The following is a 10,775-nucleotide window of genomic DNA, read 5'->3' as shown; positions in this document are numbered from 1 at the left end:
GAAGAGTTGCTAACGATGACAACGGGTTGATGGCGAAGGTCTTGCATATGCTGCTCAAGAACTTGGAATATTATTCTCAGGGCAATCACATACAATTGATAGTTTTAAGCAGGGAAATGACAGGGTAGTCTTGGTATAATCACTTTTTTTTAGAGAAAAATGGATTGGTGATCATATTGAAGGCAGGGAGTGAGGTCAGTTAGGAGGCTGTGGCAAATAGCCAGGCAAAAGAGAAAGATGGCAGTGATTATGGGGCATAGCAGTGATTTTGACAGAAAATCTTAAAATGAAATAGAGTCATTCCTCGGTGCCCTCGAGGGATTGGTTCCAGAATTCCCCTGCAGATATAAAAATCCTTGCATACTTAAATCCCGTCATCCCTGCAGAACCCAAGGAGGTGAAAAGTCAGCCCTCCTTGTCTGAGGGTTTTGCATCTTGCAATACTCTATTTTGGATCCAGTTTGATGGTGGACGAGGAACCTGTGGATACAGAAGGCTAACTGTATTTACTGAAAAAAAATCTGAGTATAAGTGGACTGAGCAGTTCAACCCCATGTTGTTAAAGGTTCAATCACAAATTCTAATTAAGATATAATTTTTTTGAGAAATTCATAATAATAATAAAGACTTAGCATTGATAAAAATCTTAGGATCTCTGTTTTAATGAATTGAGGCCAAATACAGTCTCACAATCAATAGAAGGGTGAAAAGTACATGCATTAATTATTGTATTTATAGCACACCTATCCTGTAATTGATTGAAAATTCACTGATTTAAAAAAATATTTTTGGACTGGACAGCTAGGTTGGTTTTCATATACATAGCCAAGTCTTCATCCTGCTGAAGTCACAGAAAACAATGAGATAGGAAGCTCCTGAGAGACCATTTAGTTCAATTCTTTCATTAATGATAAGAAAACTGAGAACCCGAGATTAAACCCTTTGCATGAAGGGATACACCTCAATAACGGCAATGCTGAGACTGGAATCCAGTTGCCTGACTTCTAGGGCAGGGCTTTTTTCACTACACTCCAACAACTTTCCAAGAGAGGCATCAAAATAAATTAATGGGATGTGGATGACTATCAAAAAGATGAATTTTTAAAAGTTCCTGAAAACTATAAAGAACATTTTAAAAAGCCAAGCACCTGCTTTATTATTATAGGTTGGTCGTTTTTCCAGATGAACTGACAAGAAAATGTATGCCAACAACAGCAACTACTCTTCACATACTCACTTTCCAAAAATAATTTTGGACTCTAGTCTAGCTTCATGGTACAGGTATCCAAGTACCTGTGATTTATATTGTTACTTTCTTATTTTAAAAATTGGAAACAAATTTCAGTTTATTTAGGATTAGCAAGAAAAGACTATAAAAAAGAAGAAGTATGGTGGTTGTGTGAACAGGCTATTTTATACTATTCATCGAATGATAGAATATTTATATGGAACCTCTTTAAGTGCTGGAAAACAAAGAATTCAACTACTAATGTAATAATTTTTAAAAATACATTCCCAAATAAGCAATAACTAATGTATTTATTATCTATTTTGAGTTTTTAATAAGGTAAAAATAAGTATGAAAGATTCCATATTTACTGTAATAAAAGCAATACACACATTTGTAGGCTTTTAGAAAATTTATTATGAATTCCGAGAAGTCTGCTCATCATATACCTCCCCCAGCCCCAAATAAAACAAACAACATGTTTGTACATAAAGCCTGGATTTACTTGGTACAAAATTTGAGTCTTTGAAAAAAATAGTTAATGGAAAATCTCAATAAAAATTCATTTTGAAAGTAACCAGTACTGTTCAGAAATAAGGAAGTCATGTTACTTGAGAAGTCACACAGTTTTATTACAGAACTATGTGTATATATTTTGGGTTTAAAACTTGCCAATAGCTATTTGAAAGGATAGCTCATAATTTATTCAAATAGATATTTTATTAATCAAATGTTTTTGGTTTATCAACATAACCAAATGTATAAAAAATGTTTTTAAATACAAGACATAACTATAAAGTCATGAGGCTGATTGACCTTTTAAACTAACATAATAAAATCTATATGGTCAAAATGAGTGGTGATGCTTTAAGGTAATGATTATGCGTCCCATCTAAGGATGCTGCAGTGGCCTAGGGCAGTTTTGAAATGTCTCTTTGCAACTACCTTCAAAAGGATATGAGCTTCATAATTTAATCATTCATTTGATTTGGTCCCCAATATTATTCCAGTTTAATCATCATTTATATTCACCAGTCCTGGCGATTTTGAAAAATCTTATTAATCTTATTTGTCACTTATTAGGGTATTCAAAGGAATGTCAATTGAGGTTCTGATGGTAATTCTGAAATTTAAGCATTTACACACTTTTAAGATGTGTAAATTTTAGTAACTACTCACATTATAGACTTGTTTTTGGTATATGTCTATCATTTTGAAATAATGAGATTTTTCTTTTTTCTTTTTTTCTTTCTTTCTTTTTTTTTTTTTGAGACAGACTGTTGCTCTGTTGCCAGGCAGGAGTGCAGTGGCATGATTTTGGCTCACTGCAACCTCTGCCTCCCGGGTTCAAGCAATTCTCCTGCCTCAGCCTCCCAAGTAGCTGGGACTACAGGTGCATGCCACCATGCCCAACTAATTTTTTTGTATTTTTAGTAGAGACGGGGTATCACCATGTTGGCCAGGATGGTCTTGATCTCCTGACCTCATGATCCACCCACCTTGGCCTCCCAAAGTGCTGGGATTACAGGGGTGAGCCACCATGCCCGGCCCAGAAATAATGAGATTTTTCAAAGCAACAGTGATTCATCACACTGAAATAGGACTCTACTGTTCAAAATGACAAGAATAACTTTATCCTGTGTTACATACCAATATTAGAGAAATCTTAAAAGTTTGTAGCTGTTAATTTTTAGTTTATGCATGTAGTTCAGTAGCCCAACAAGTTGACAACTCTCCTGTCTCTCTACATGAATCACTGTAGTTGAAATTGTACTAAAGTATCAGAAGTAACATTTACTGTAAAATGTTAAATAGCACCAATATTACTTGAAAGTAAAGTGAGACATTAATAGGAATGCTGACACAGATTTAATTTCTAACTACTAGAGAGAAAGCATCTCCTAGACAAAATACTATTTAGATATGAATTATTTTAAGATCACAGCCAGAAAAATGTCATAAAACATTTTAGATTTTGCTTGGAAAAGTTAGAAAAGAAAGCTTTGTGTATCGCTCTTTTATCTTTTATTTCCAAAGAAGATGTATATATGCTTACATAATCAGAACAGTGCAATCTTACCAATGAAGTTTACCTTGTGGGAGCTACATTTACTTATTTCATATATTAGTTCAACAACATAAATATAATAAAAATGCTTTTAAGCAATCTGATTATATTAACTACAAAATATACAGTAAAATGAAACATCTTGTTAAATAGGACTGTAGGAAAACAATATTTTAAAGGAATACATTTTCATGAATCTACTTTCACATTTATTTGTTTTATTGTATCTTATAGTTACTATAATCATTGTGTGCTTTTGTTACTGCAATTTCCAGGATCATTGTATATTCTCAGTATGCCAGTGACTATATATGTAAAGGTAATTTAAAAAGTATTACTCCCAGAGTAAAAACAAACAAACAAACAAATAAGAAATCTCATTTTTAATGGGAAGTTGTGCATAAAACTATTGTAGTATTTTGATAGAAATGTCCCTTAATCATTATAAATTCATCATTATAAAATGTATACTATTATACTAAAGCAAAACTGTCTGCCTTTAAATCTAAGTGGTGTCAACTTACTGTATAATTCTGGTTACAAAGTTAGATATGAAATCTTTGGCTATTAATTAGAAAAGCATTATTTGAAAAGATCTGTCAGTAAACATTTCTAAATGTGGTTGCTCATCTTAATAGTTTTCTTAATTAGAACGGCTAGGAAATGAACAGAACAGTGGTGCTTTTATGTTATAACAACTAAGAAGTATTACAGTATCCCAATCTCCAGACCTGGGGTCCAAGTATTCAGTCCTGGCTCAGTTGCAGGCTGACAGAAGAGAAGCATCGTCCTACACTCGTACACAGTGGAGCAATGATAACATCTGTCACACTCTTCCATATTGTCTGCACTGAAGGCAGAACCATTAGGCAGGTCTTTACAAAAGGCATTAAAATCCTGGAATGAAGGAAGAGAGATGTGTGAGGATTGTTGCTGTTACCAAATAAGGTCTCTCTTGTACATGTATGAAAAGATACAATACTGACCCATTTACTTAAATTTGGTTGCGAGTTTGAAACGAATAAATGAACAATAATCACTGATAATGATTTGGGTTTTTTGTCCCCCCGACTCTCATTTTGAAATGTAGTCCCCAGTGTTGGAGGTGGGGCTGAGTGGGGATAATTGGATCACAGGGGGTAGATCCTTCATGAATGTCTTAATGCCTGCCACCCTCTTGGTAACGTGAGTTCTCAGTTAGTTTGCTTGAGATCTGATTAATTAAAAGAGTCTGGGACCTCCCCATTCTCTCTCTTGCTCCCTTTCTTGCCATGTGACATGCTTGCTCCTCCTTCTCCTTCCACTATAAGTGGAAGCTTCCTGAGGTCCTTGCCTAAAGTAGATGCTGGCACTGTGCTTCCTGTACAGCCCGCAGAACTGTGAGCAAAAATAAACCTCTTTTCTTTATAAATAACCTAGTCTCAGGTATTTCTTCATAGTAATGCAAATGGACTAAAGTGATAAGATGCACAAAAAATATGTTGCCTAAAAATATAGTCATGTAGGTAATAAACACTAATATTCTTTCTATTGGTGGCATGCTATCTGAAACAGTAAAACAAAAATAAATAAAACTGTGTCTTTATCTACCTGGTCTCTGCCAGTTAACATTAACCTGCTTAAGTCTTCACACTTCCCTGAGGGTTTACTTCCTGATAGCCTTTCCTGTTGCCTCAGTCTTCTTCCCTTTTCCTGGACCAGGCTAGATCGGATATTCCCTCATTGTATTTCTAAAGTACTGAAACAAACTTCTTAATCTTCACATGTATCAAAAGGTATTATAAATAGATGCTGCATTTCTGTCTTTCCTACTAGCGTTTAAGTTTTTTTAAACAGTGAGGACATCCTTGACCCTTAGTAAATGGTTGAGCTAACATAAATTTATCATTCTTTTATGCCTTATGTTATTAACTATGTTTTATATTTTTTAATTTTTTCACAGTAATCACACACACTGAAAAGGGCTGTATGGTATAGTTGAAAGAACCCTGCAATTGATGTTAGAACTTTTACACAAGAAAACTAGTCTATCCTGAAATTGTTATTTTTCGTATGCTTGTTCCTAACATAGCTGCATATCCTTATAGTCCTCAGGATGGTTAATTTTATGTGTAATTTTCTAAATAATGTTCTCTGTTGTAGTAATGTCCTCTGAGCACAAAAGTAGTTGTGAGATTTTCAGGCACTGCTGGTAGCCTCAATGGAAGCTTTATTATTACCTGGGTGGGCATAAGGGAGTAGGCTGATTTTCTTGGTTTGCTATTAAAATATGACTTAAATGAGGGTCTGCTGTACTTAGCCCAAAATGAAGGAAATATTAGGCAGCTTTCTGATTGATTTATTTTTAGAATATAGAATTATTCACATTGACTGTCTCCACAAATTATACTTGTGTTTTATTTCAAGTGCTAAATACATGAAACACTTTTATATAATAAGAAAATTAATTACTAAGTGTTTCAGAGATAAATAGCTGAATAGAAACCTCAATGATGGCAACTTTAGACTTCTTATTCTATTATATTTCTCACTTGATATGTGGTCTTGGGCATGTTGCTACAAATTAAAGTGACAACAGGAGATGTCTCAGAACTGGCTCTGAGGATTGACATTTATTATGTACCCCTGAAATGCCTGTATGATGCTGTCATTATAATGTATAATAAATAGACCTATTTTGAAGGCAGTATATATAATGAAAATAACTATAACAAGATGACCTCAAATTGGCCTATTAAAAGGCTGAAGTTTAGATCAGAAAGTTTCCTAACCAAATCCACTTCACTTAGAATTCCTTCCTTCTTTCTTTCTCTTTCTTTCTCTCTCTTTCTCTTTCTTTCTTTCTTTCTTTCTTTCTTTCTTTCTTTCTTTCTTTCTTTCTTTCTTTCCTTTCCTTTCTTTTCTTTTTTCTTTCTTTCTTTCTTTCTCTTTCTTTCTTTCCTTCTTTCTCTCTCTGTCTTCCTCCCTCCCTCCCTCCCTCCCTTCCTCCCTCCCTCCCTCCTTCTCTCTCTTTCTTTCTCTCTCTCTTTCTTCTCCCCTCCCCTCCTCTTCCCTTCCCTTCCTTCTTTCTTTTCAGGGTCTCACTCTGTTGCCCAGGCTGGAGTGCAGTGATGTGATCTCGGCTCACGGCAACCTTCACCTCCCGGGTTCAAGTGATTCTCCTGCCTCAGCCTCCCTGAGTAGCTGGGATCATGGGCACTTTCTACTATGCTTGGCTAATTTTTGTATTTTTAGTAGAGACAGAGTTTCACCATGTTGGCCAGGCTGTTCTTGAACTCCTGACCTCAAGTGATCTGCCCAGCCTGGCCTCCCAAAGTGCTGGGATTACAGGCGAGAGCCACTGCTCCCAGCCAGAATACAATGTACTTTCTATTCTTCCTTAGGCTAATAAATTTTCTATCTCCGTGACTCCTTAGATCTCTATGTCCTAACAGGGAATTTAGCACATGTCAAAAGTGAATCTTCTTGTTCAGCAAAGCAGTTACCCACATTCGAGGAGTTCAGTTTATAGGGTGTTGTTAACTCATTTGGATTTTATCTTTGTTTACTTGTGTTCCCTCATTTTGGAGCAGAGAATCTAATGATCCTCTGACATCAAACTTAAGTTGGGTTCTCAACATCACAAATAGTTTAGCTTCTGAAACTCCAGGCAGTTCTGATTGACCCAAAATTTGGTTGAGGCTCAATGTGGCCAATACTTCTTAAGTAAATCTTATAATATATATACATTATATATATTAATATATGTAAGGTTATATATTCCTTGGATAATATATATCCTTGGATAATAGGGCCATAGGATAGAGACTTTTATTTAGTGTTGTAGTAATTGTAGAGTCATGCAGACTGCATTCATAGCAATTTACTGTATGAAAACTGTCTTCTAGAAATGAGATTGCTACTATTGCATTTCCATCAGTTGGGCATTTGTTTGCTTTGCATCCCAGCAAAAATAAGGGATATGGGTGCTCCAGCCACATTTCTTTGGTTATGATCCACTTATGACCAATAACCTGTGCTTAACAAACAGCAGCTATCTCTGTCTGACTGTAGTATGGAATCCAACTAATTCACTGATTCCTAATGGCCCGTACTTCTGGTCTAGGATCCAACACCACCAGACTTCTGTGTTTTATTGTTGTTGTTTGTTTGTTTAAAGGACCTAAAATCTGACCTGTTTTAATATTGTGACATGGTTCAAAGTTCCACTACTGCATATTTTCCTAGCTTTGGTCACCACTAACTTTTTGGTAAAAACAATACACAAGCCCCTGCTTTAAAAAATATATATAAAAAGAAAACAAAACAAAACAAAAAAAGCTTGCCCAAATGGGTTTGCAATTCTGTAAGGTCTGTCCTTGATCTGGTCTTATCATGTCACGGGAATGCAATCTATTAATGATAAACCTGTTTTATCAAGGCATAAGCTAACTTTTAAGCATTCTTGTTTGAAATTACTCCTCTACTTGCAATCACAGCTGCCTGGTGACAAATGTCTGACAGTTAAATATTAATGCCCCACATAAATATAGTTAAAAAAACAAGCTGAAGTTAAATAATATTAAATAATACATTTTATGTGGCTAAAAAAAGGTGCATTGATGATTCACCAATTGAAGCACTATACAAAAACACCTCCCATTCTCAGAAGAGCCAGCTGGAGAGAGGCATTGCTTGGTTAATTGTAGTTTTACTTATATCTTTCCACCATTTAGTAAATGAGAAACTTTTTTTTTTCAAATTCTTTCACAAAAGCTTTGGGAAGCTTAGCTTTGTTGACTATAAATATGGTACTTCACATTTCCAAATAGCTTCGTAGTCAGCATTTCACAATATGCTATGCGGTCACTCAGTTTTTCACAGTTTTGAAAGTGAGAAAACTGACACAGAGGTTAGATGATTAGTTTTAGTTAATTGGGAATCCCAAATCTTATGTGCCAACTCAGGGATCTTAAAAAAAATTCAAGTGCAAATGTCAGAATATAACTATCCATTTGACCTTCATGAAGCTGATCATGTACTAAGGCAACATTTTCATTTCCCTGGCAATCTTGGCACCTTCAACATAGTTTAATTGTTTACAACCTTTAGTGATAAAATTAAATTGGTGTTCTTTGTGTATTCTTTACGTATTTGGTGAATTTTCATTTATCCTTTCAAAGTCTTTTTCGACTCCTTTCCCTCTTCAAAGCCTTGTCTGTTCCTCCCTCTTTGTCAGTTGACTGTGTTTTCTCAGCGTCCATCTCTGTACCTAGCCAGCTGCCCTGATAAGGCTGTGAGTAAGCTGAAGGCAGACCCTATCTCTCATTCATCCTGGCCCAGTGCCCAGCACAAACTAAGCACTCAGTCAATTTAAAGTTTGTTGAACTAACTAGCTAGCTAACTGACTAAGGAAATTAAGATTCAGGTGGTATAGAGGAATAAAGGATAAATTGGTAACTTCTAACAATGAACACCGAGTATTTATCAGGGTGTGGCAATATCATAAAAGGTGTAAGAAAGACACGGAGGTACCTTGGGTTATACCTTTCACCAGGACTAACCTGAAGCACTAGCGTGACAACTGTTGTGATACTGGGGATGATCTGAATATTCTTCCTCTCAGATTAAAGTGGATATTTTCTAACACAACAACATTTATTGGTAAAATATGACATTTTTCATAAAAAATTTAAAAGATGCTTAAGAAAGTTCTCTACAGTTTAGGACACATTTTGAGTATGAATAGAGTTACTCAAAATATCCTATCAATATCCAGTGGGCTTCCATATTTCTTTCCCCTTTAATTAGATGCCACTTCCATTTGTGTTTCATCAGTGAAAAAGTAATTTGGAGGCCTTTTCATTCATTATCCCGCAGCTGGAGTTTTCATTCGTTTGTACTGGGGGGGACCCTCGCCTTAACTGCACACACCTCCCTTTCCTCTGGGTCCCATCCTTGCCATCTGCCAGGGGCAAAGTTGAAGCAGCTCCTCCACACTACTGCTTAACCAGGTCTGACATCCTCATCCAATTCTACTGTCAGCGGCATTCTGCTCAGAGATCACTTTTGTTTTACCCCAGGCACAGGTAGTGACTGAATAAAAGGCAATGAAAGAAAGAAGAGTCCTGCCCAGAACCGCAGGCACGAGTCACAACAGGGCCCCGAGAGCAGCCTGTGGTAAGAAGTGTGGCTTCCAGGTACCCGCCTCCACACTCAGCCCAGCCTTATGTATGCAAGGAAAATCACACCCCAGGAAAGACCGACATTCTTTCTCCTGTTGAAACTCCAAGCCCAAACTGTTATTCTAAAGGAAGCGCATTGCCTTTCAAGGCCTTCCAGTTCTTCCTACTGCTTGGGAACTGATGCGCGTTCCTCCTCCTGACGCCGGCCTGGGATAAGAGGAGAGTAGGGGGCAGGTGGCGGAGAATATGCCCATGTTTCAGAAAGCCGGTCCACCCGGTGTGCCCCGTCTCACCAGATGTGCAGACAGCTGAGGGTGGCAAAGAGAATTCCCGCAATGAAGGCCAGGGGAATGGCCAGGAACACCGTCAGGAACTTGTACATTACGTATTTGCTGATTTCAAAGAGGGCATGGCTGCAGATCCACACTTTGTCAAAGGAGTGCGTAGTCACCGGCTCTGCGATCACATCCTCGAAGCCCAGCTGAGGAGACAGGACGCAGGGACCCCGAACTGTCAGCCGACCTGACGCCCCGGGAACCGGGAGCGCTTCGGGCGGGGGAAGCAGGAGGGAAGGACGTGCCAGGGCGTCCGCCTCTTCTCGTAGGGTCACGGTGGGCGCACAGGAACCTGGCTAAGAATTCCTGGCTACGCGGGCGGCCTGGTGACGGGTGGGACCGGGGAAGCGTGCGGGTCTCAGACCCTGCGGGGCCGACCCGGTGGCAATGGTGGGACGGGATAGGGCGGGGCTGAGGGGCGCCCGCACCTCCCGGCCTCAGCAGGGACTTGGGCCCGCCCGCCCCGGGCTTCACCTTGAGATGCGAGTTGAGCCGGTGGGGATCCCGGTCCTGGCCCGAGTCCGCGAACTTCTCGGGGTCGGCGTACTCGAGGCCGCTGTGGTGGCTGTAGGAGTCGTCGTCCATGAAGAGCTGTACGTCCGCCTTCTCCGTCTCCAGCCCCATCGCAGCCTTGGTACGCGGCCGCTGCAGCCCGGCTGGCGCGGTGCGGCTCCCGGTCCGCGCGGCCTCCCCTTCCCGTAGCGCCCGACCCCGCCCCGCCTCGCCTCGCCTAGCCCTGCGCGGCCCGGGCGGCGGCCGCTTCCCGCTGTGGGCTCCAGCTCCCAGCCCGGCCGTCCCGAGCCCCGCCCCGGCGCCCCGCCGCCCCTCCCCGCCCGCCTCCCCCGCCGGGGCGCAGGGAACCGTCCCCACGAGTCACAGCCCGGGCCCTGCAGTGGGCGGCGACGCCCGCAGCTGGGACGAGGAGGGCCTCCTGGTCACCCTTCTGGGCGCCCGTACTGTCATGCCTCAGAGCTGGCAGG

At 39.6% G+C, this 10,775-nt stretch overlaps 1 protein-coding gene across 2 annotated transcripts; it reads right to left on the bottom strand.

The window, feature by feature from the left end:
* Positions 1–1,621: 1,621 nt before the first annotated feature.
* CAV2 (caveolin 2) lies at positions 1,622–10,561 on the bottom strand. Of its 2 annotated transcripts, XM_004046086.5 has the most exons (3): positions 10,270–10,560; positions 9,754–9,941; positions 1,622–4,193 (listed from the first exon to the last, which is right to left on the bottom strand). In XM_004046086.5, exons 1-3 carry the CDS (start codon positions 10,417–10,419, stop codon positions 4,043–4,045), a joined length of 489 nt encoding a protein of 162 aa, XP_004046134.1. In that variant the 5' UTR covers positions 10,420–10,560; the 3' UTR covers positions 1,622–4,042. The 2 variants fall into 2 exon arrangements, with proteins under 2 accessions (XP_004046134.1, XP_004046135.1); XM_004046087.5 differs by lacking the exon at positions 9,754–9,941 and having other exon boundaries at positions 4,005–4,193; positions 10,270–10,561.
* Positions 10,562–10,775: the final 214 nt, after the last annotated feature.

The sequence above is a fragment of the Gorilla gorilla genome, chromosome 6 (genome assembly GCF_029281585.2).
Source record: "Gorilla gorilla gorilla isolate KB3781 chromosome 6, NHGRI_mGorGor1-v2.1_pri, whole genome shotgun sequence".
Classification (NCBI taxonomy): domain Eukaryota; kingdom Metazoa; phylum Chordata; class Mammalia; order Primates; family Hominidae; genus Gorilla; species Gorilla gorilla.
The sequence above is the reverse complement of the archived record's forward strand: the minus strand, read 5'-3'. Positions and strand labels throughout refer to the sequence as shown.

Excerpts from the sequence above, each read along its gene's own strand:
- CAV2 (XM_004046086.5), bottom strand. The coding sequence starts at position 10,419 with ATGGGGCTGGAGACGGAGAAGGCGGACGTACAGCTCTTCATGGACGAC. Across the intron at positions 9,942-10,269 it reads GGCTCAACTCGCATCTCAAG|CTGGGCTTCGAGGATGTGAT; the intron begins GTGAAGCCCGGG and ends CTGTCTCCTCAG. Across the intron at positions 4,194-9,753 it reads CTCAGCTGTCTGCACATCTG|GATTTTAATGCCTTTTGTAA; the intron begins GTGAGACGGGGC and ends CCTTCATTCCAG.